Below are 26,250 nucleotides of genomic sequence, written 5' to 3'. Positions count from 1 at the left end.
ACAACTCGTATAAATAACAAAGACTTAATGTTAAAGGCAGTGAGCCGCAGGACGTACCTTTAAGAACGGGATGACAAACGGCCGCAAAGGAAAGTTGGTGGCTTCTTGAAGTCTGGAATGAAACTCCTCTATTGTAATGGAAGAATTCTGAAAAGAAAAGAATTTGGGGATCGTGAAAATAAAATACACACACACATACATACATACTGTATATACAGTACATACGCACTACCGGTCAAAAGTTCTCCGTTTTACTTTAAATTTAATCAGTTGAAATGCAATAAATGGAATAAAATGGAGACAAGGTGAGCAGTAAACTGCCAGAGGTTTAAATGAAAAAGTTTAGGTGAGCAAAACTGTAAAAAAAAAAAAAAAAAAAAGGGAAATATCAGTCAGTCCTCGCAAAGCATCATGGGGCTCTGGGAGAAAAAAAGTTTGTCTAAGCAGGCTGTGTGACGATTTTCCAGGAAAAGAGTTGGCAAAGAAATAATTCAAGGCAAGAAGTCAGTCATTTCCCAACCCGCTATATCCTAACTACAGGGTCACGGGGTCTGCTGGAGCCAATCCCAGCCAACACAGGGCACAAGGCAGGGAACAAACCCCCGGGGCAGGGCGCCAGTCCACCGCAGAGGAAATATCAGAATATTACAAATGGGTCTTCTTCAGGGAACAACTTGACGGGTTACAACCTACAAATCCTCGGCAGCAATTCAAGTAAACGAAACCTTGCAGACAATTTGCACGGGTGTCCCAACTTGTGTCGATTACTTAAAACCCCTCCGTCTGTCTTAAAGCAGAGTTGGAACAGCCTGAGTGACTACACCCTCTGAAGTCCTACTTGGACAACAGTCCAGTGATAATGGCAATTAACAAATGAAATGAGACCGAGCGTCAGTACTCTTAGAAGTGTCGGCCTTTCATTGAGAGAAACTGCAAATAAATAAATAAAAATCCGAGTGTCAGGGAATCCACGCAATCCAAAGGGAATCGGTTGCCTTTGATGGGCAGAGCCAATGGTCACCAGCCAATCAGAAGACAAGATTCGGAGGGTCACCAGCTTGCGTGTTCACAGGCGCCGGGTGACGGAAGCGAGTGTCAGTTTGTAGTGCGACGAGGAGACGACGTGCTGCAGGTTTGACAGGGCGAGTGGCAGGAAGGCGGCCATTCCTTAAAGGGCAAGATAGGGGCCTTGAAATGCCAGGCTGTGGCCTACTGCAGACTAGAAGAAAGTCGTTCCATTATACATCTTGTCTTATAAACCCAATAATGATCTCCCCTCGCTTTGTGGCATTTTCTAAATACTCGCTAACACAGCGAGGCACACATTTACAGCGCCTTTCCGTATTCTGGTAACTAAATCACCCGGTGCTTTGTGGGTCTCCTTATTTCTACAACGTTCAGCAATTCGCCAGTTGTCATGCACAGAGTGACCGGTGACAAAAGCCAGTGACCTGATGTGTTTGTGCAACTTCTCAGGCCATCGGTGGAGCAGACCGCCACCCTTCAAATCCCTCAGAGGACGATAAACTTGAAGGGTGTTGGGTGAAGCCTCTGCCGTCTAACAGTCAACCTAAATCTGTAACAATATTCTTGAGATACAGACGTCATATAAAAAGATTCAATTTAAAGCAAATGTCACTTTGCCAACATATCCGTGTACTCACCACAAGGGCTAAAACCAGGCTGCGGACATTCTCGCCAATTTCCGGTGAGATATCGCTGCCAAACTGCTGCAGGGTGGTCAGAAAGCGTTTGAGTTTGCTCAGCTGACGGGCACCACAAGTGGCAGGGAGCTGCTGATTGGCTAGTGAGGAGGAGGACGAGGACGAAGGTCCGTTGCTAAATCTTTGAGGTGGAGAAGGAACGCCATTCAGGGTGGGAGGCGAATGACTAATCCCGTTGGCCACTGTTAACAACAAGAAGATTCAGAGATGCAATTTGAGCAAAAAAAAAAAAAAAAAAACTCGGGCACGTGAACAGACCATAGAATCTGCAAAATGGCAGCATACAAAAACAGCACTGAGGAAGACTTCGAATGGCCTACTACCCAACGTTGAGAATATGTTAAAAGCACCAGTCACGGCTTTGAGTTCAAAACAGAAATTGAGCCAAAGTCCTGGGCCGGATTTTTTAATTTTTTTTACAACATCAGCATACGCCGCCCCCTGGAGAGTTTGCTCATTTTATTCACATGTATTTCTAACACAAGGCGCCCAGTGGCCTTCACCCCGTCCTTTTATCTTTGACTTCATTAGCAAAGCTTACAGTCTTATGGCACCACCTGCAACACAGCAAAGACAGTAACACTGGTGGAGTAAAGTTACACGAGAGTCGCCAATCGTGTGCCAGGGCTAAAGCCGCTAACCGAGTTACCGTCACATCATCATTAAAACGTCGGTCAGAGAAAACGGCAAACCCGCCAACTCACAGGCTGCAGAGGAGAACGAGGCTGGCCGAGGTCTGCTGGGATTGGACGGTGGAAGAGGAGGCATAGCGCCGGGCGTGGATCGAGCGTGGACTTTGACTTCCCCAGGGGATCCGGGCATCGCAGGACTCTTCTTTTCTCCGCTGTCTAAAAAGATAAAGAGAGACAACCAAGTGCTGGGTGGTTAAGGGATGGCAACAGAAGGCTCACGTATTACGAGGCAAATAAAAGGTCAAAGCAGACTGAAGGTAGAAGCAATGGGGGGCAAGGAGGTGGGCTAAAAAATAAAAAGGTGAACGTTAGGAGGGCCTGGCCCATCCTGCTGGATGTCACAATTTCTACAGGACGTCCTTTCCATTGATTTTTTTTTTCCACGACACGCATCACTTCACGTTACTCACGTCACTTTGGGTCCCCCTTTACTTCCCTTTAAACAGAAAGGACCATCGCAAAAATAAATGGAAACTTCTAGGAATGAGCGGCACGGCCAACACCCCGAATCGCAGGTGGAATTAAAAACCGATCCCAGCAGAACAGACAACATTAAAACCAGCCTGACCAGTCCTGGCATGGAGCCCACAAGACCTCTGGAGGTGCCCTGCGCATCAGGGGGTTAGCAGCAGATCCTGTAAGTTGCGAGGCGGGCCCTCCATCGGGCAGACTTGGTTGTTGTTTTTATTTCCAGCACATCCCACCGAGATCTGAACTCGAAAGTTTGATTACGTTCCTCACGCCATTCCTGAACGGTTTTTGCAGTGTGCGGAGGCCACAGCCATCCGGGAATCCTGATGCCATAAAGGGATGCAACACGGTCTAGGTGGGTGGCGCACGTCAAAGTGACATCCACACGAATGCAACGACCCAAGGCTTCCTAGCAGAACATTGCCCAGGGCATCATATTGCCTCTTGCTGGTTTGCCTTCTTCCCACAGTGCATGCTGCAAACAGAAGAGGAAGGCTTCCATTTTTTTTTTTGTTCTACACAAGGCAGCTGGCATGGGCACAACACATCAAGTGGTCCTGCGTGCCCGCTGACAGCTGTCTGGCTAGTCGTGCGGCCCTCCTGTCCATTTGGCATTTCTACTTTCTAGCGGCCATGTGGCGAGCTCTGCTGCCAACCGTGAGGGTTTTCTCCAGTCTTGCCACCTGCTTTCAACTTGCGACAACCCGGAAGATGAGGCGCTATTTTCTATTCCCCCCAACCCATTCACAGAAGAGCAAACCCGAGAGCGATCCACCCGTGCGGGACAGAAACGTCTTCCAGGGCGATTATCCACGAATGGCGGTGGGGGTTTCCATACATTTCCAGATGCAGGATTTAGCTCTGTAAACGTTTTATGGGGGCACGCGGGTGAAAACCGAGAGCCGAGTCAATAAGGCGCCATGAAAAACGAGTTGGTGTCACTGAATACGAGGAGGCAGCGGCGGAGCACCGGGGGTCAAGGCCTTACGGACTGTAACGCACCACAGGGCCGTGACCCGGGTCTGCATTTTTAGGTGGGCCACTGGCTTCAGCTGGAGAGTCCAAGTCCCTGTTTGATCATCAGGAGCAGGTGTGACTGAAACAATAGCAGGACACAGCGAGGTCAGAAATAAAAGGCAAAGAGCAGAAGACAAAGACTTTACACCTTTGCGTCATTCAATCCACAAGACGCAGATTTACACAATAATGGACCACACGCCAGGACAATCTGTGCTCCCGTAGCAGTTAAAGCAACGACAAGTTGAACTTCAGAGACAACACAATTCGGTCAGGTGTGTATTTAGGATCACGGAGAAGCGATGCGAATTTTAACAGGTGACAAGACAGGTAAAGTATACACAACACCACTAGACACCAAAGGGGATCTTGGTATGCCATTCGTATTAAAATCTTTACAGTTTCCCTGTTTGGACCCGTGAATCTCACCATCCTGCTTTGTATTCTAAATGGCAGGAAACAAAAGGGATGCCAACGGGATGTGGTCAGTGCTAAACGCCTCATGCGGATCTTGTGGATAACAGAATTAGCTAAATAAATATGTGATGAGAATAATCTTACCAGAGTGGGAAACATGGACGGCTAGCGGGTCGCAGATACTGGGAAAATGGAACTATGTGCCAACCAACTGAATGGTCTGCCTATGTTGACCCAAAGCTAGAACTAAAACAGAGAAAATCTTTTTTTTTTTGTTTTTAAAAACACAAGTTCCTCTCTGGCCTTGGGGTCTTCAATGGAGGACGTTAGGATGGCAAATTTATTTTTTTTGGCTCCACCGCTTGACATCGATCACAACCAAACAACATACGGTGAAGTAATCCCCGCGGAAAAAAAAAAAAAAAAAAGGAGTTAAGCTGCTGGCAAAGCGCTCGGCCGCGCCGCTCGGCCTCGTCTTGCAGCTCCCACCCTTAACTCCGTCCATCCCTCTCCAGCATATGGATGTAATCGGGCAAGAGCCTGCCAGATGGGGCTCTCCCAAAAAAGTCACCTGTGATGGCAGAAAAGAAGGAACAGAAGGCCTGAGCACAGACACAATGTGTCGGGGGGGGGTCGGCTGAAGAGATACGAGTCACATAGCAGAAGGAAACAATTGGCTTCTAACAATAAGTGCACCTGGTCCCTCGCATCTGCCCTGGCCTGCCTCCCCCCCACAAACGTCTGCAGATTAGTACAAGGCAGGCCGGTCAGATCCACAGCACAGGAGGCCATACACCTAGCGATGCGTCACATTATTTACGTACGTACATTATTTGTATGAAAATGCGCTATATAAATCATGCTTTCTTAAAAAGACAACGCTGTTGGGTATGGTGGTCTCGGGGGGCTCACTCCCTTCCGGCGCTCTGACACAACACACAAAATGGCAGTCAGTTTTCATCGCTTTGGCCCTGCCAAGACCAGAATGCTGAGCTCTTAGTCCAGGGGTGTCAAACTCCAGGCCTGGAGGGCCGCAGTGGCTGCAGGTTTTCATTCTAACCCTTCACCTAATCAGTGCCCAGTTTTCACTGCTAATTAACTTCTTTTCCCTTCATTTCAATAGCCCTGCTTTTAAGGATTCAGTGTTCTGAATTGATTTGTTTCTTCATTAAATGGCAGCCAAACAGAACCGAGACGTGAAACGAGCCGACCGATGACCAGCTAAACTGGAATGTCAAACTCCAGCCAATTTCACTCCAACCAGTCTCTTAATGAGAAGCCAATTCTTGCTGTTAATTCAACTCGTTGCTGCTCTCATTCTGCCACAGCAGACATTTCCAAAACTGTCGATTTTCTGGTTTTTCTAAGACCACGCCATCAATATGGTTTGGTAACCTGAGAGATCAACCTTACTGAGACCTCCACCTTCCTTTATCTTTTGGCTGCTCATTAACCCTTTTAGGGCGGATGTCGACTTTTGTCGACAGGAGGGGTTGAGGGCGAATGTCGACTAAAGTCGACATCCAGGGATAGAGGGCGATAATCAGCTGTTAATGGCGACAAATCTCACTGTCACGTCACAGGCATTCCCTCTGTGCTTGGAGGAATTATAGACTGTGCGTGTGCACAGTGTGCGTGAGTTGCGAAATGTAAACAATGGCAAGATGGCATCGACATGTGACGAGGGAGCGAAGCGAGTGCAGAAAAGAAAACACTCGGCAGACAATGTTTTGCGCATTATCGCGGAGTCGGACTCGGATTTTTCAGAATCGGATTTTATTGACAGTGATCAGGAGATCGAGCAAGAGAGTGAGAAGCTGGCATCAGCCGCGCCAGCGGATCTGCTGTCAGTTGAGTGCTTCATGCAGCCGATGCATCTACGGCAAGGTTCGCGTGGGATAAATACAGACATTGATCCGTTGAGAGCCGATCTGGCTGCTGGACTTCACAAGACGGCATGGCTCGCTGTTGGACACGACAGACCACCAGCTGCTGTACTTCAGGCTGCTCTCTCCTGATGCTGCCTTTCAGCTACCGTCAGATGAGACAAACAGGTCGGCAGAGACATTTTTTGAATCGCGGGTTGCGTTTGCATCGCATTCTCGTTTTTCAAAGTGTAAACACACAACAAAAGACGAGATGAAGCGTGCTGTGGTATTACAAATAGAGATGGGACAGAACTGGTGATATAACTTCAGGGAGCATTGGTCCAAAAGTGCTTTGTCCCCTGGTGACTTTGGACAGGTTATGCAGCATGGCGATAGGTACAATGTGCTGCTGCTGCAAAGTTTGATTCACTTCTGTAATAAACAGAAGCAAATCTCATGGGGTGAGCCGGGCTATAATGCCAAGCATAAAGTTTCAGAAGATGAAAAGAGGTGACAATACGGTTTTCATGCGGGCAGAAAACTTGGTGGCAGTGGAATGGCACGATGACAAAAGGGTGACTTGTCTCTCTACAGTACACACTGACAATAGATGTGAGAAAGGGCAGCAACAGACAATTGACAAGTAGGCACCAAAGCAACACGTATTGTGAGCAGTGCAATGTGGCAGTGACTGAAATTGGCTGCTTTGAGCGACATCAGACTGCGCTGTGTACAATGTACGTGAAGTCATAGAGTGTGCAGGCTCATACAACATGCAAGACAGTTACATTGGTCAAAAGGAAATATTTGTTGTTGATTTGATATGTTAAACAATTGCTTTGTGTTCTTTTTTAAAAAATGTTAGCTTTTGGGAAAAATATTCAGCCCTGGGAGATAAGAAACAAAAAAATTAGCCCTAAAAAGAAACTACTGGGCCCCGAGTCAAGTTAGTTAAAATTAAGGCAAAAGAAGGTAATTAGGAGCAAAAAAACTGGTCATTAATTAAGAAGGTGGTCAGAATGAAAACCTGCTGCCACTGCGGCCCTCCAGGACTGGAGTTTGACACCCATGTCTCTCTCGGTTTTAAAAAAACAAACAATGACAAACAGAAATGAGCCATCAACACGTTGGACTGAATATTTTAAGCTTAGGAAAAAAACAAAACAAAACAAAAAGAAAAAAAAAGAGTACATAAGACGTACAATTTCAGGTCTTCATTTTTATTGCCAAGAGAGATTCTGGGGCAGTGCGTTCAGAACAGGCTGTCAAGTTCTAAATACCACATATACTCGAGGAAAAATTCTCCCACGGATAAGTCGAGGCTTGATTTTTACTGTATAGATTTCCATTATTTTAGAATGTTGGTTGTATAAGTCAAATGCGGAAAACTCACACGATTGGTCCAAGACTTTACGATATGCTAATGTCACGGCACACGGCCTTTATTTTTCTGTGTATTGTGCCTACGTGACCACACGGCGATACCCAAACTATTCCAAAGCGATGTTTGCACCGATTTGTTTTTTTGTATCTCACACCCTCATACACTCTTATTGTAAGAACATCCCTTACCTACGATGGAGCGTTCAATCAGAAGAAAATACGAAACTTGTTTTAAATTAAAAGTCATTGAAGTGGCAAAAGAAATTGGTAACTGAGCTGCTGCCACAAAATCCGATGCGTCTGAGAAACTGGTGCGAGATTGGTGGAGGCAAGAAGATCTCTCCATTATATAAAAAAAAAAATATCCTGGAAATGAAAAGCAGGGCGACGAGACGTGATCTTCTCGGAAGACACTTAAAAAGACCCGCAAGACACAAACAATATCATAAGAGCACGGCCAGCAAAACACTTAGTCGTGTAAAGTCACGGAGCACACACAGATCCTGTGCTCTCAGCACATATAAAGCGTATAAGGACAATACGTTCTGATGAAACGCCAACGACTAAGCAAAGAAGAAAGAGCAGCGCGGAGAAGAGAGACCCAAAGGCAGATAAGAGATTATGAAAGCAGTGGAATTGGAAAGGCTCAGACAAACGATGGCGCGATACACACGCAGAGAAAGGTACAGAATACGAAAGCCGTAAAATTCTAAAGTATTGCAGCGTCCCAGCCAAGTTGAAGCCTTTTTTGTTTTAAGTGACTGTTAGGTGTGATTGAGGGAGGGCGGAGGGCGGAGTGCAGCACGGAAGACTGACAGCAGGGTACTGATTGATGCTGTAAGGGGCGAGACGCGGGGGATGAGGGGTTGGAGAGGGTGCTAGAAAGCCGTGTTTGGGGTTACGAAGTCGGCGATTGTTCAAGTAAAACTTTTGTGACACTTTACCACATCAGTCGCTACAGTATCAAAAAAAAAAAAAAAAAGATAGTAAAGCGCATTAACACAAAAAAAAAAAAAATGGTAATGAATCATCAGGACCAGGTGTGACTGAAACAATAGCAGGGCAAAGCGAGGTCAGAAATAAAAGGCAAAGAGCAGAAAAAGTCTTTCCGCCTTTGCATCATTCAATGCACAAAACGTAGACTTACACAATAATGGACCACACGCCATGAGAATCTGTGGTCCCGCAACAGTTAAAGCAACGACAAGTTGAATTTCAGAGAAAACACAATTCAGTCAGGTGTGTATTTAGGATCACGGAGAAGAGATGCGAATTTTAATAGGCGACAAGACAGGTAAAGTGTATATTCCACAAATAACATTCATTAGACACCAAAGGAGATCTTGGTATGCCATTCGTATTAAAATGTTTACAGTAGTTTCCCGTGAGAATAGCATTGGCTATGACAATTAACAAATCACAGGGACAAACATTAGAAAAAGTCGGATTATGTATTAGAGAAACAGAAACAATGTTCACTCACGGGCAGTTACATGTTGCGTTGTCACAATGCGTCTCCCAAAAACGCAATCAAAATTCAATGCGATCTTGAAGAAACGGTAATTGCAAATATTGTTTTTTAAAGAAGCTTTAAAGTAAAAGTGCAAATAATGAAATTGAAACAATTCCAAAGAAGAAGAAAAAAAAAAAAAAAGCTTTTCAAAATTGTATATCCTATCAACCAAACACAGGGGTTGGTGAGCGAAGCGAGCAGTAGGCAGAGTCCTCTAGTGTAAAGAAAAGAAAATAAAATAAAAAATTAAGTGTCGTATATTTGAACGGGCGTATAAGTCGGGGTCTGATTTTATGATCTGATCGATTTTCCGGGTGTTAAGACCGGACTTGAACTACTCTGGGCGTCTCTCTCCTAGGGGGTTTCATTTTGCTGATGTGCTTGCATTGCTTGTCCTTCAGCTGCTGAGTGACTTTGTCTTTTTTTGCGGAGGTTTCGTTTTGCCACATACTTGTATGCTTAAATGATGATGTATGTAATCATAAAAACTTCATGTATTACACATTTCCATCTATTCAGAATTTCCCTATGGGATTAATAAAATTAACCTACTGTATCTACTTACGTTTACGTTCTCCCACGGACACGTGGAGGTTTGATTTCACCGTATCATTTCTGGTATTTTATAATGTTGGTCGTATAAGTCCAATGCGGAAAACTCCCGCTATTGGTCGAAGAGATTACGATACGCTAACGCCCACCTGAGAGTCACCACGGAGCACACGGCCTTTGTTTTCTATGTGGGCGTGGCAATGCGCTGTATCAGCGTGTGCTCCTCCCCCCTCTCTCTCTCTCGGGTGCCTACATGACCACACGGTGATACCTGCACAACTCTGACATTTGCACTGTTTTGTGTTTTTTGTATCTCGCACCTTTATCATAAGAGCATCCCTTATCTACGATGGAGCGTTCGATCAGAAGAGAATATGAAGCTGGTTTTAAATTAAAAGTCGTTGAAGTGGCGAACGAAATTGGTAACTGCACTGCTGCAACAAAATTCAATGTGTCAGAGAAACTGATGCGCGAGATCGGAGGAGACGAGAAGATGTACGTACAAACACACAAATAAAAAGTGTCGCATTTTTGAACAGGCGCATAAGTCGATGTCTGATTTTATGATCGATCTTTTGGGTTTCAAGACCCGACTTATACGTGAGCATATACGGTAAGTAAAAGTGGAAAGATTTGAATGAATCTGAAGTGCTACCATGCCTTCGTATGCTTTACTTTTATTTTAGTTTTTTTACTACCAGTGCATCTGCAGAGCATTCCGTGCTTAAGATGCCTGCACCGACGCAAACATTACTTGGGAAAACAAAAACATGGCAGCCTTTTCTGTACACGGAAAGCGCTGTGTGATCAAAGAGGACAGTGGAACCAGGATACTTCACGTGTGTGTATCGCGTAACCAGTCCGTCGTGATTACTTCAGCACTCTACATGCACGTGTTCTTTATGCCGTGTTTTAAGACAACATTCAGAAAAGCACAATAAAGACGTGTCCAGGATAACCTTTGTTGCATTTGTAGTAACCCCAGCAGTAACAGGGGCTACTAGGGAGGTACACCGAGTGATTTGGAGATTGTAGAGGGAGAAGAGCTGCGTAGATCAAATAGGCTGAAATCAAACAAAATCGCCAGATTTACCAGATAATATTTATCATGGAGTTCTTAAGGAGGTGAGCGAGTACAGATATAAACCCATGACACATTTTAGGAAGTCGTTGTGCACGAAGGAAATGATGGTAAATACTATCCCGCGATATAAAAAGGCCAGTAAGCTTAACCTGCATCTCAGGTAAATTAATGGAAGGAGTTATTAAGGATAAGACTGAGCAACACATGGCAAGGACAGGAGGAGTGTTACTGAGCAGTCAGTCAGCATGGGGTCAGAAGAGGGAGGTCGGGTTTTACTAACATGCTGGAATTCTATGAGGAAACAACAAAAGGACACAACCGGAGTGGAGCGTAAGCCACGTGAGAGGTTGGGCATCAAACTGAAAGGCGTGGGAGTCTGAAAATCAAAAGTACACCTTAGGAGAAGGATTAGGAGTCGCAGTGGACTCGACAACATCATCAACTGCCAGTCCGCGTTCAGAAGCCATTGAGAAGGCCGAGTGACTTTGGTTAAAAGCGTCTGCCAGGCAAATAAATGTAAATGTTATACCGTGTCCTGAGGTGTGGAGTAGGAGGACAAGGAGGTCATGTTGACTGTTTGTAAACACACACATTTGATTCAAACTTCGTTTTGTAAAATTTGACTTGCTTGTATGGAATGTTATTTGATTTTCATAAATTCAACAAAATATATATAAAAAAAACACCACTGGTGAGGCCTCATCTTGAGTACTGTGACCAGTTTTGATCTCCAAGCTACAAAAAAAAAAAAATCGCCCAAGGATGTCAGATTAGAAGACCAGCCATTGCAGGAGAACTCGCCCCACACAGTTCCACATTTTGAAAGTAACACTCGCTCGTCCCTCTTACTGACGACCAACAACATGCTGCCCGGTGGAGCTGGAGCTGCACGACGGGTTTAGAGGTCCGGCGAGTCCAGCCACAATCTCTGCCCCCATTCTGACCAGATTGATGTGCCGTGATATTAAGACGGACAAGTCTCTCTTCTGTTGACAAGGTCCCCAACACCCATGTTCCTTTTTCCCCTCACAGATGCATTACATATTTCTGAGGTTGGGCATCATTATGAGTGCTCATTAGTTGTCAGCTCTCATACAAGAGCCCACCCATACAGTTTACAGGCAAATTCAGGGCGGAGTGGTGGCCCGGAGGCTAAGGATCTGCGCTGGTATCCCGAAGGTTGCCAATTGGAATACCCGTCACTGCCAAAAGAGATCCTACTCTGCTGGGCCCTTGAGCAAGGCCCTTAACCTGTAATTGCTTCACTTGCTGACCCTGCACTCTGACCCCAAGGGGTATGCGAAAGCCATGTAATTCATTTCCTTTGGGATTAATAAAGTTTAAAAAAACAAAACAAAAAAAAAAAAACACATGGCTCAAAGAATTAAGTAAATGAAGCCTTTAGTACCGCGTTAGCCATTATGAATGTGGTGAGAAGTCAAGCAAAAGGATACTTGAAGAAGCCTGCAAATAAAAAGGGGTCATCCTGCTGGACTTCCCACTACGCAAACGAAGCCTGTAAACCGCTGGAAAAATTGTGCAACGTGACAAGGCCTTTAGCCGAGTCGTTCTGTCCTATCGCTCTGCTCTACACTCTATACTTGCCGCTCCCACTACTCGGGTGTGAACACACACACACACACACACACACACACACACACACACACACGAGACCTGCACTTGAATGTGAAGTTTAGATTAGGGAAACTAGCAACCTATACATGTAATGAGCTGGACAAATATTCCCCTTTATTTGTGAGCAACTCTGTGATGAACCTTCAACTAAGATAATCACCTCCCGCAGGACTATTGTGCTCTCAAACAGTACGCTCACATTACAGGCCTCGTCAACACACAGATACATAAATGTCAGGGTTACCAGACGTCCCTTATATACAGGACATGTCCCGTATTTGATCATTTTGTCCCTGTCCCGTAGTGACCTTTCAGGGACACCCAAATGTCCCAGTATTTAGTTCATTTTCAAATTTCGTAGTAAAAATATATTTTTACTACCTTCTTATGGTACTTCGTTCTAACTCTATAAGTAATTATACTTTTTCTTTTCTCAGATTCTCTTGATGAATAGAACCCAAATGTAACGAGGAAACTTGTGTTTGCTGCCCGTTGGCAGCGTGTCAAGTAGCTCTGGTTGGCGGAGGACGGCGACGTTCTTAACGTTTTTCTCTCCAGCCGCGCGGCTGTGCAGTTCTGGATCAGCATTGCCAAATACAGCGACTGTCAGAAAGTGCGTCGTTACTAACTGCCTGTATTAAATAATAATATTTCTCTGTTGTCTGTATTTTACGGAATTTTTTTTAGCTTGTATTAAATTTTCAAATGATTTTACTTTTGTTTTCCTCATAACCCATTAAAATTCTTGCTCATACACACACAATATTATATATATACACACACACACACACACACAGAGTAATATAGCGATTTTAAGAGTGTCCCGTATTTCTAATTGGCAGCCCTAATAAATATGATTTATAATCTCAAACCGTTACAACCTCAATGGTAAATTCAGATTTTTTTTTCTTGGCTCAGATTCGATTTGCTTATCTAGACAGTTCACAATTATACGTGCAAGTGACCTGCCGTATGTAACTAAAACGTGAATGCAAGGGTCCTCCAGAACGACATGCACACGCACACATTGACACATTTGTGCCCGAGTCACCTCCGTCACCAACAGTTATATTTGTGAGATGACACATGGCATTAAAAGCGATAAAATGGAGACACTGGTAGCTCAGGAGGATGGCAAACAGTTCATCAGCTTTACACGGTTGTGTCAAGAAGGCAAACAAGAGCCAGACAGCAAGCTTTTTGCTCTTATCATAGCCTTTGCTGGCACCGCTGCACCAAGAGGAGTAGTCAGCAGCTGTAGCTCACCCGAGTCCTCACTTCTTGTTTTGCTGCACTGTCGGTGCTGGATGATGATGGCAGCACTCGCCTGATGCTTACGGGACAAAAAAAAAAAAAAACCAACCCCGCCACGTGAACTCCGATCCGACCGTTCTCATTCTTGTCACATGGCCACAAATCAGATACGTCTTCAATTTAGGACCACCTATGACCACCTAGAGTGACAGGTAACGTTCTGTTCACCCAACATCTGCACAACAGAGCATCTAAAGGATGAACTTCATTAATCCCAAGGGAAAGTTTAGAGGCATACAGCAGCAGAAAATTAAAAACAAGGATAAAGACTCACAATGTAATCAATCAATCAATCAAATAAATGTATATTGTGCAGAAATTGCAAAATGAACATAAAGAGTATCAGAGCATTGAGTTTGGAATGTCGAGAGGAAGCACCGAGATGCCAGGTGTTGGCGCACAGGTCTCGTTTAAAAGAGAAGTTGCTGCTTTTGCTAACATACTCCAGTCCACAGTCCATACTATTATTATTAACACTGAACAGGATCATCTCCAGACAGAGGAGTAGCTTCAGTGACAGACTTTTGTCACCGTCCTGTTCCACTGACAGACTGAGGAGATCGTTCCTCCCCCACACTATGCGACTCTTCAATTCCACCTGGGGGAGTAAATGCGAACATTTTAATTTTTTTCATTTTTATTACTCTTTAATTTAATATTGTTTCTTTGTATCAGTATACTGCTGCTGGATTATGTGAATTTCCCCTTGGGATTAATAAAGTATCTATCTATCTATCTATCTAATAATACTGGTCATTAGTCACGTCAATTCATACACAACATTAAAGTTCTGCTATGCATTTCTAATGGCGTTTCATCCCACTCTGCCATTCCCAGAGCGTGTAGTAAATATGTGGAGCTGATTTGCGTCTGTATAAGGGAGACATTTTACAGTATGCGGCTCGGTCAGTCGGAGGCCAACAAGACAGGAAATGTTCAACTATGGAGCAGGCGGCAACGTGAATCCATACGAAGGGTACCGTTTAGTTTAAAGCGCCAGGGTGAATAGGCTGCTGGTGTGGAGGGGGCTTGACTAACAGCGGACTGGTAAAGCAGTAGACGATACAGAAAAGACCCCCCAGTCCTCTAAAACAGCACTTGCCTTCAAACAAAAAAAGGTATTAAAACTACAAACTGGGTCCAATTGCCAATAAACTGATGGCATTGATCATCAGTCTCAGGTAACATTTACGCTTCTGTTCTTGCAAGTCATTTATTTTTGCTCTAGCTATTTAGAGCCATTATACTCCCCACAAGGCCATTTTGAGTAACTTGGCATTAGCTGTGGAGAAGAACAGGTGTCCCTATGCCGAGTGCAACAGTCAAGCACAACCTAAGCTGTAACAATAGCAAGTTTTAGGGCATTTGGTTTTTGAAGACAATTGTACTGTGAATAAGTGGTATGGAAACACTGGGTAAGCTAATTTGGGTTCTCTATTAAATAAAATGAAGTATTTTAGCATAACACCAGGGAGTGCCGACACGTTAGTCAGACAAGCCTACAACAACATCATCATCCGCCATAAATTCAAAAGTCAGCTGCTTGGAGTGTCATTTGAAAGGAGTTGTCACTGCCAGACAGTAAGCGCGTTTTGAAAAGGGAACTGCAAAGAGTTTGAAAAGTATCTTTAGACACATTCTTCATAAAAATGGATACATTACTGAAAAAAAAAAAAGAACGCCGCAAAAACTCACCTAATCTAACTGAGGATTCGGCTGGGCAGATAGTGGCAGGACTGGGTGCAAAGCCACAGGGCACCAGTCCATGACCGGGCCCACTCATACACAGGGCCACTTTAAAGTCACTGGGTCACGTGACCTGCATGTCTTTGGGGGATATGGGATTAAATAAATAAAAAATAATTAAAAAAAAAAAAACCCAACGCTAACAAGGGGAGCCGTGCAGACCCCTCGCATAAAAAGTCCACCTTCAGAGGAAGCAGCAGCAGCATTAAATCAGACCATCCTGAACTGGGCAGTAAAATGTGGCACCCGATTGATTTACGGCCTTTAGAGAGCCTGTGAGTTAACGGAGATGAACACGGCCATCGTAAAAGCACAGATGTCAGGACTACAAACTGATAAGCTCACCGCAAATAGAAACATTGCTGGCTTTATTTTTAAAGTGCATTTTTCTTTATACATACAAAACAAAAATAGCAGAAGTCAAATGCTCATGACCTGCCCTGACAGCGAAAAAGAAATTCCCATACAGCACATCGGACTCCAAGGCGGCACCAACAAGAAAAGAGCTTTAACATCTGGCCAGCGAGACAGCAGGCCAAATGCTTTTCGGAAGCAAAAATAATAATATTTAAACCCGATTAAAAATGAGCGATTACAAAGATCATACCTGCGTTGGCTCCAGCAGACCCCCCCGTGACCCTGTGGTTAGGATGTAGCGGGTTGGATAATGGAAAGATGGATGGATACAAAATTAAAGGACACAGTAAGAGCGAGTACTTCAGACGACTTGGCATGGTAGCGATCCTGGTCTTGGGTGTGAAATGCAACTTTGCTAAAATAAAATGTATTTCAGCACTTTCCTCAAATCAACATGGCCTCCTTTACAGTAACCGTGCAACACAAACCTGCAGGATTAAAATGTTTTTGTGCAAACACAGGGTTTCATATTGGAGAAAGTGATGGTGGGAACACTTTAGTGTGAGATGATCTAAACAACTGTTAACATACAGGCGGCATGGTGGCGCAGTGGGTAGCGCTGCTGCCTCGCAGTTAGGAGGCCGAGTTTGCAGGTTCTCCCCGTGTCTGCGTGGTTTTCCTCCCACAGTCCAAAGACATGCAGGTTAGGTGCATTGGCGATCCGAAATTGTCCCTCGTGTGTGCCCTGCCTTGCACCCTGTGCTGGCTGGGATTGGCACCAGAAGACCCTCCCATGACACTGTGTTAGGATATAGTGGGTTGGACAATGAGTGTGTGTACCGGGAGAAGTCGAGTAACCAGAGTGGGGCAAGAACTCCAAGATATGTTGACAATGACTGACAGACTGTTAGCATACAATAAAATATTGGAAGGCTTATTAAGAAATGTGGATGATCTAAGTGAAAGCACCTTCAACTTATCGTGTTTTCTCACACACACACACACACACACAGACTTAATTCCAAAAACAGTATCTGTGGACTCATGGAGGTCTAAAACGTCAAAATTGACTGAATTTTCAAAATGGAAATACTCTCCCTATAGCTCATATATGAGAAAGTCAGGGAGGTCTACAACATGGAGATTCATCAAAATCTCGACATTGAATTTGTGGACGATTACAATACGTTCTCTATACTTTGTATGCAAAGAAGAGCCAAGCAAAACGACCCCTTTTATTGGCTAACTGAAAAGATTACGATATGCAAGCCTTCGAGGCAACTCAGGCCCTTTCTTCAGGCGAGATGTAATACAGAAACTGGAGTTTCTGAAATGTACCGCTACTACATGGAACTGAAGGCGGCATTGCATATCGTAATCTTTTTAGTTAGCCAATAAAAGGTGCCGTTTTGCTTGGCTCTTCTCTACATTCATAATGGCTAACACGGTACAACACCCCAGTACGTTGTATACAAGAAAGTGGAAACAATGAAAAGTGACAGTAGAATATTTCAAGGCTCATATTTTTTGATAAATTTGCTGTTGTGGAAAGGAGGATGGTGGCAAAACTCTATGCCATCATGAACAATCCCCTGCCCAATTATTACTGCTGACCTGTTAACGACAAGGCCAACTCGGTAAAGAATAAAGCTGACAAGTGTACGGTTATATTTTGTTGGAATTATTACATGTGCAATAAAAAAAAAAAAAATCAGACTATTCCTGTTAGCCAGCAGGAGTAAAACAGAAACGGCCTTCATCAGTCTTCAAATCACTTACGACAATGGCAGATGTAAGTGGCGCTCAGGATTATGGCGATCCATTCGTGAACAATGCTGAACAAACAGATGTCGGCTGCCAAGTACAATTCTTTTGAGTCTCTCCACTTCCCTGGAGGGCTTCTTAAAAAGAACTAGCAACAGGTCCACACGGCCCCCCCACCCCACGTCCCTTGGCTATAGAGATGTCTCAACAAGTGATTAGATATACAGAAGGTCCCGGAACTCTTAGCCCTTTATGAATTGCATAAACCCCAAAATGCCCTAAAATCACCACCCAAATGATGCCTCAGAGTTCCTTAAGCAGTGGACATTACTTACGTGACGACACTTGGCATTACTGAGAGTTTGTTAGCCATCATTGAGTGTGTGTACCGGGAGAAGTCGAGTAACCAGAGTGGGGCAAGAACTCCAAGATATGTTGATGTCAGAACATACACCGTTCCTTAAAAACTCCAGTTTGGGGTTCTCCAAGCTGCTCCGATGGCATAAAAATGTGCTAAAAAACTGTTGTGAATTCAAAAACAATGGGAGCCCGAGCCCCCCCAAGATTGTGCTGCTGAGATTACAACAGCATCATTTATTTCTCTCTCATATTTTCATACAAATGATGAGCTCAAAGTGCTTTACAGGATGAAGGAAGAGAAAACAGACAAAAATATATAAGAAAATCACATTAATTAGCATAGAATAACAGTAAGGTCTGATGGCCAAGGAGGACAGAAAAAACAAAACATCTTCAGATGGCTGAAGAAAAAAAAAAAAATAATAAAATCTGCAGGGGGTCCGAGGCCACAGGACCACCCCAGCCAGCCCCCCTCTAGGCATTCCACCTAACATTTATGACCTGAATCAATCCTCATGGTATTCAGAGTTCACATGGAAGAACTTGATGATGATGGTCATGTGGACCTCTGGCTTTCAATCCTACAATGGAGGGACAGCATGACAGCTATGATCAGGGGGTGGTGGCGCAGATTGCCACCATAGAAAACCGGAAAAAGAACAGCAGAAAAAGTAGGGCCGAGTATAAATTACGGAGCCACCACGAATGATAATTAAATGCATATGCAGAATATCAGGATTAAGCTGAAATGACGCTACAAGAAAGCCATGTTAAAGTAACGGGTTTTTAGCAGTTCTTTTAAGTGCTCCAACCGTATCAGCCTGGCGAACTTATCGGTAAACTCGGTTTTCCAGATTTTAGGTGCAGAACAGCAGAAGGCCGCCTCACCACTTCTTTTAAGTGTTGCTTTTGGGATTTATTAGCAAAGCATGTTCAGCTCATCAACATAAACGTAGTGATTTCTGAAACACTGAGACAGAGGATTTCAACTAGGAGAAGGAAACAATGCGACCAGCCAAGGATCTGCCCCACGAAACTCCTCTTGGTAGCTGCTTCCACCATTCTGCACCCGTGGTTGGTGGATTCACAGGTTGCCAGAGTACAATGGGCATGCGTGGAGTGCACAATCCTCCACTGCCACCCTGGTAAGGGCTTATATGGCCACACAAATTAGAGAAATCTACAGTACACGTGTTAACCTCACGAACCGATATCCCGGTTTTTCTAACGTGTGCGTCATTTTCTAATGTTAGTAAAAGAGCATGTAAAAGAGACTCACCGACGCCTTCAAATGACCAACACACCTCAACATCTCTCCACAGTCCACCTATTCAGAATTGAAATGTTTCATTATACGCCAACCTAATGATTCTCACGATTCTGTCATCTAATTCGCGGTCACTGAGCGAATGATTCAGTTAGAGAGAGAGAGAGACGGCTAATGTGTTTGTATATCATCTTATGGTGGCATGATGGCACAGTGGGCATCACTGGCACGTCACAGCACGACGACTCATGACCTTTCATACAGCGCATGGCCGCAAGGCACTTTTAAAAAAGCATGCAGTGGTACTCAAGGTAATTAAATAAAGTGCAGTACAAGAGCGTTCAAGTCATGGACTAGGAATAGAAGCTGCCCCTCGGCAAAATTGCTTTCACAATTAGCAAAAGAGTGCTGGTGCGTATTTATGCAATATAAATTATGGTTTTAAAGAAAAACATGACATTTTACAGGGCCGTGGAGTTGGAGTCAGAAGCAATTATTAGGTTCCTGGAGTCGGGGGGAAAAATGTACTAAATGTAAATTGTGATATAATGTGTTAACATTTCCAATTTCACATACCGTAGATCCCGGAATGCAGGCCGACCCTCTTCTCTACCTACTAAATTACATGTATTTGCCGATGACCGGTATTTAAGCCGACCCCCTTCTCCAAGCAAAATTTTCTAAATTTCCTTAAAAGTGTCTCTTCGGGTATATTTATAATGTTTATCAGCGAGAATTTGAGACTGCCGGCATTTTTGATATATAATATAATGTGCATAATTTACCAAAACACCAATAATTTTTCTAATGTACTAACTAAAAAGTGCCAAGCCTACTTCGATTAAGCTAGGAGCATGGCGGCGCGCATGGTGGCAGCGGCTCAGGGCTCTCCTTTTCAGTGCACTTTTTTGTTGTTTTGGTACTTTTTTTTGTCCTTGTTTGTGCACGATCGGTTCGGCGAACATCCGCTACACCATTCAGAAGCTTATAGACATCGGTGTCCAGAGCCAGACATCTGTTTCGAGTGTTTTTCATCACACGCACAACATCCCAGACAACATAGTGAGACCAGCGGGCTCTCCGTGGATTGTTGTCGGGTCTACGAGACGACACAGACGGAGGAGGGAAAGAAAGCAGAAGCGGGGCCGCAGATCCGGCGTTATGCTAAAGCTAAAAAACAACCATACAAGCCCTATACAGAACTTTCTTCTGCACTGAAGGAGCTGCTTTTAATCTCATTGTAGATGCGTATAGCGACAATAAAAGGCATTCTATTCTAGAAACAATTTCATACTGTACTCACCATTTAATCTGACATCTTTGGGCTGCAGGAAGGGAGGAGATATTTCCACACAATGTCCATCTTCGTTTCGATTGCTTTCTTTTACCTTCTCTTCCTTCCTTAGCAATTATGTGTCTTGCTTGCATGGTCTTAATGAAATATATATATGACGGAAATTACATCCACAAACACATGTATCTGGGCTCCGACTGACGCTACTAACACTCTCGGTTGTTTGTTTACAATTGCGCAAGCGGATACACGTGACCGCATCCGGGTCGTAACGCAAGATGTTGATCGTAAATCAAAACAAAAAAATTTCATTTTAAAACTTCCCGATAATTTATTATAAATTTTATTAATAAAATCAACAACTAAAACACTTTGTTGAATAAATTCTTTGCCGGCAAAGTTACTTCTTCATCTGAAAGATGGCTCTGTGGTTTCGTCCTTATTTACTTCTGTATTCATCGGCAAAACCGGCATTGCGCTGAAAATCTTGAATCTGAAACGATACTCGTTGTATAAACCGACCCCCAAACTCCAAGCCAAAAATCTAGGACGAAATTCTTGGCTTATATAACGGGATCTATGGTATACTATTTTGAATTAAACTATTATTTCTTCCAGACTTTTGATACAAACATAGCTTCTTCTTCTTTTTTTTTTTTATTTTGTTAAGGTCAGTTTTATGTCAAATGCTGCTCGGTGTTTGTAAGTCACAGCAACGTCACCACAAACTTTAAACACATTAGGGTGCTAAACATGAGCCGGAGGAGTCCCGATGGCGGCGAGGACATGATGCCTTATAGCTCGTGTGCGGTCGATCAACATAACAAATATACGAGTCCAATTGCATCTCCTCCAGGAGGCGCTCTCTTGCAGCACTTTTAGCCACTGGCACGTCCCACCACAGTGAGGGGGGCAATTCAGTGCTTCCTCCCGATGTGCTCGTCGAATTCATTTTCAAATATCTGCCATGTTATTTGTCCTGTGAGTCGGAATCCGTTTATGTTTCTTGCTGCTGCTGAATGCGTTGGAGTTTCACTTTGTGATTAATAAAAATGTACGAAACTGCTAGCAACTCTGCACTTTTATATAATGAAATTTGATCAATTAACAGCCCATTAAAAGGACACGCCAGCTCTCCATCCACTTTTTAAACCTGCTTTTTCTATTACAGGTCCACGAACAGCCAATGTCTAATCCAGCAGCACTGGGCACAAAGTCGCCTCATCTACCAGCACACATGCTGCCGCCGCACCGCTACAGTACCAGTGATGGCTCTCGCGTTACTTCACTTACAGTATGTTAATATTGATACGGAGACACCAAGGACCAGAAAAGGCATCTTGTTTCACAGAAATGGATTGACGACCGGAAATTAGCGAGTGTTATGTTCAAAGTGCCACGGAGGACAGATGTGCATACATCCCAGTCGAGAGTTTTTGCCCGGCTGGAAGTCCATAATGAAAGGACTACAGGAGTGGAAACATAACCTGGCTGGAGGCCCCTTTAAATCTTCGTCCCGACTAATGAAGTGGCTGACTGGGTGAATGTGGATATTGGGGGCAGTTTATATACCACACACAGAGGGTGGCAGTGCTCCTCCAGGCTGATCCCAATCAGGACACCCATAAGGTTGCATGGGAAATGGAGTGCGGAAGTGGGACCCTGTTTAGGTCCTTGGGTGCCAACAGAGGGAGCTGCCGTGGGAGGCCTACACTGGTTTCCATGTGACCCGGAACTTCCCCAGTGACATCAGCAGCATTCTCAGGTGTTACTTGAAAAGGAGCCAACTGTCACACACTGGGCAGTCAGTCAAAGTCGGGAGGAGTGTGAATGGAAAGTAACGTTTTCTGGGCTGTTTATACTTCTGTTGTCTTAACCTGTATGTGAAGATAAAAGTTTATAAATAAAAAGGGGCTACACTTGAACCCGTGACTGGTTTAGGTCTGACTGTGTCTGGTGTTTGGGGCTCAGTGGCACCCTCTACTGGTTACAATGTGCAAAAGAGTCTTAGGATGGACTGGCTGCTCTGTGTAGCAACAGCAACATCTGTTTCTATAGCACACACTCATCCAGGATAGCGACTCCAATAATAATGGCTAAACAGAGTTGCAAAAGAAAGTCAAAAACTAAAGAACAGTTGTTTATTATTACACCAGAGAATCACAATGTCCATTTTAATAATACAATTTATGGTTATTTGCCAGGGAGGACAGGAACATAAAAACTCCAGTTGGCGGGATTATGGAGAAAATAAAATTTTGGAAGATTCCAAGGCCTAAAGACAGCCCAGTGCCTTCTGGGCCTCCAACAGTCCATGAATGAATCACTATTGTTAAAACGGTGGAGGTCCCCCACCTATTCTTCTAATGCTGGCATGGACTGGCACTGGACTCTTCACACTCAAATATGTAAGCAGGTTAGAAAATGGAGGGAAGGATGAATTAGGTGATTAGGGTCTTTATACTTATCAAGTAAAAGGTACTGTCATTTGTACATTTGCAGGCCTCCTCAGAACAGCTGACAAAAAATACAAATACAAAAACAAACGGAGGATCTCCTTACGGACTCTAACCTGCCGCTAATACGGTCGTCTTCTCTCCCTGCAGCACTAGGAAAGCACCCCTTGAGTTGGGGACCTCACTCCACCCCTTCCAGTACCCCATCCACAAAAAACCCCAGTTTCCAAAATGGCAAGAGAGACCTGAATGAACCAAGCAAACATCTGACAGCCTGTCATTCCTGCACCCAGTCAAACACATATACATAGATCCATTATCCAACCCGCTATATCCTAACTACAGGGTCACGGGGGTCTGCCGGAGCCAATCCCAGCCAACACAGGGCGCAAGGCAGGGCGCACACACATACACACAAACCAGGGACAATTTAGGATTGCCAATGCACCTGACCTGCATGTCTTTGGACTGTGGGAGGAAACCCACGCAGACACGGGGAGAACATGCAGACTCCACGCAGGGAGGACCCAGGAAGTGAACCCAGAAGGGTCTCCAAACTGCGAGGGAGCACCGCTACCCACTGCGCCACCATATACACACACATATTATTTATATTTTTTTATTTTATTTTATATATATATACATATATATATATATATATACATATATATATATATATATATATACATATACACATATATATATATACACACATATATATATACACATATATATACACATATATATATATATATATATATATATATATATATATATATATATATATATATATATATATACATATACATATACACATACACACACACACACACACACACACACAAATCATTACATATAGACATATATAGATTATATCTATCTCTCTCTATATCTAGATATAATACAGTATGTATGTACGGGTGGGCAAAAGTAGGTTTAAAGTTGGGAGTATGTAAGGCCGGCAAATTGAGCGCTTATGAGATTTTCTTTTCTTTTGTGTTAATAAAGTTATGATAATAATCATAACCTGCAGGTCTTTTTCCATAGAACTACTGTTAACTTACTTTTGCCCACCCCAGTACATACATACTGTATTATATCTAGATATAGAGAGAGATAGATATAATCTATATATGTCTATATGTAATGATTTATGGGTCTATCTATATAATAATAAATAATAGCAATTGCAGGTTAAGGGCCTTGCTCCAGGGCCAAACTGAGCGGAGTCCCTATTGGTTTTTACGGGATTCGAATCGGCAACCTCTTGATTGCCAATGCAGATCCCTAGCCTCAGAGCCACCACTCCTCCAGCTATATCTACACACACACACACACACACACACACACACACACAGCTACTTGGAAGGATTGAGTACGACACATGCACAAATATTCCAGAGGTGTCTTTGTTTCAAACGTGTTGGTGAAATTCAATGCAAAAAGGAAAACTGGTCTATGATGCTTCTGCTTAAGGCTTACCATATATATGTGTGTGTGTATCTTAGTTACGTTTCTTTAAATTTCTACACGTCATCACGTTATACGCTATGACATACAGTCTGAAAACTGTACGCCTCTACATCTTTCCATTTGGAAGTAAACATCCGTCTATCCATTTTTCCCAAACCGGCTTTATTCTGAGCAGGTCGTAGGGACGCTGGGTCTTATTCCAGCAAGCAAACAGTCTAATCTGTCCAAATTTCTTATTTAACCATCACTCTGTTCCATTACATACACTGCAGAGCAAGAAGGCTTTTCCATTCTAAGTTAGCATATAGGGGATTAAAAAAAAAAAAGACTCCCCCCATTGTCTATGTAACTATTTGAAATTAATATTTAATTCTGCTTTTTAAGACTGGCTCTTACATTTCCAGCCCCAACTTTTATATGCTGAGATTAGAGACAATCCCTATATTTCAGTTCAATAACAGCCACAAATTACTGTAAATGCTCTAAATAGACACAATGTAACCACGAATATAAAATTCACACATACACAATAAAACACACTCGCATCCATTAAACCAAAACTGTTAGCACAAATCCTTCCCACAGAACCCAAAGGTTTGCAAATTAGATTTTCATGACCCTCAATAATTAAGCTTATACAAGATTAAAACTTCAAATAAACCCTTATCTACACTTCAAGCCAACTGCTGCTAGAACAACATAATGACTGCAATTTAAATGACAAAAGGCAGAAATCAGTACCTGCAGGGACAGTGTAATAAGAATCAACAATGGCGCTGCTTAACAAGGCTTTACAAATGCCATGTAATGATATTCAGTTACTTCCCAGATTAATATACTGCATTAATGAAGAATGACCAAACCTGCGTGACTGCAGAGTTCTTTTATGAAAACGTCTTCCAAACAAACCCCTTCAGACTCGAGAGACTTTTAACATTGCATTTCAGCCATGTCGACATTGAAGAACAAGTGTAGTCTTATCACGCTTTTTTTATTCCAGCTAGCAGTAAAATCAAGATTTTTTTTTTTTTTACAGGACTGTACCGTTTTCACATTCTCCGTCTAATAAACTGAAGTTAAATCCATTTCACTGTGCAGATTCAGCCAGGTGATGTGACAAATCAAACCTGGCTCCTTGCTCTGTTAACTGGTGAGGAAGATTGGCGTTTTCAGTGCATTTGTAACCCTCTTCCGATTTTTTCCAGCTAATAGTAAGAATGATCACAGTTTATCATCCCTTAACATCCAGAAAGCATTGCCTTTCTTTGGGATGCCCCTCTCTCCATATTCAAACGGCCTGGTGACTGAAGATTTCACCGAGTCCAGAGCTGGGGAAGGACACACAAGTATTCCAAGTAAAAAGCGACAAGTCCCAGGTGGACATTTTCTAATAGGGACTCTGTCCAGTTCATCACAGCGAACAAAATAATCACCACCATGATTGCTACACACCTGTTAACTATATTTTTGAAGGCACATGCCATAATCGATGTGTAATCTGCACCTTGAACAGACACAGTTGTAAAAACATTTCTTTAAAACGGATTTTAAGCCAACACAACAGTTCAGTTTAGGTTCAACTACTTTATTCTCACTCTGGCTCTAAATAATAAACCCACTGGTCAGTGCAGTCTCCCCCTTTTCAAACTAATGACACTAGAGGAACGATAAGGCCCCATTGTGAGCTTAAAGCTCAGTACATGCAGGCACCTGAAGACAAAAGCAACTGCTAGACTTTACTGTCCGTATTAATAAGCGACATCAGTGAGAAACAGGCTAAATGCTATAAACAAATTTGGAAATACAATTCCTAACCAAGCAGATAGACATGAAGAGGTTTACATGAAGCATGAGCACCGAGCA

The 26,250-nt window shown here is 43.4% G+C and overlaps 1 protein-coding gene across 7 annotated transcripts in view; it reads right to left on the bottom strand.

The window, feature by feature from the left end:
• The window catches only part of cbfa2t2 (CBFA2/RUNX1 partner transcriptional co-repressor 2), a 99,103-nt gene that overhangs the window by 13,921 nt on the left and 58,932 nt on the right, over positions 1–26,250 (bottom strand). For 3 of the 7 annotated variants that reach the window (XM_039767361.1, XM_039767364.1, XM_039767363.1), the window contains exons 2-4: positions 2,429–2,572; positions 1,665–1,906; positions 58–147 (exon numbers count right to left, since the gene is read on the bottom strand). In XM_039767361.1, coding sequence (XP_039623295.1) covers positions 58–147; positions 1,665–1,906; positions 2,429–2,572 — 476 coding nt within the window. Of the gene's footprint in view, positions 1–57; positions 148–1,664; positions 1,907–2,428; positions 2,573–2,984; positions 3,012–20,467; positions 20,509–26,250 lie in introns of those variants that run through there. The other 4 variants (XM_039767365.1, XM_039767366.1, XM_039767368.1 and 1 more) reach the window with 3 other exon arrangements.

Source organism: Polypterus senegalus, chromosome 10 (genome assembly GCF_016835505.1).
Source record: "Polypterus senegalus isolate Bchr_013 chromosome 10, ASM1683550v1, whole genome shotgun sequence".
Classification (NCBI taxonomy): domain Eukaryota; kingdom Metazoa; phylum Chordata; class Cladistia; order Polypteriformes; family Polypteridae; genus Polypterus; species Polypterus senegalus.
This window is presented reverse-complemented; position numbering and strand designations above follow the sequence as displayed.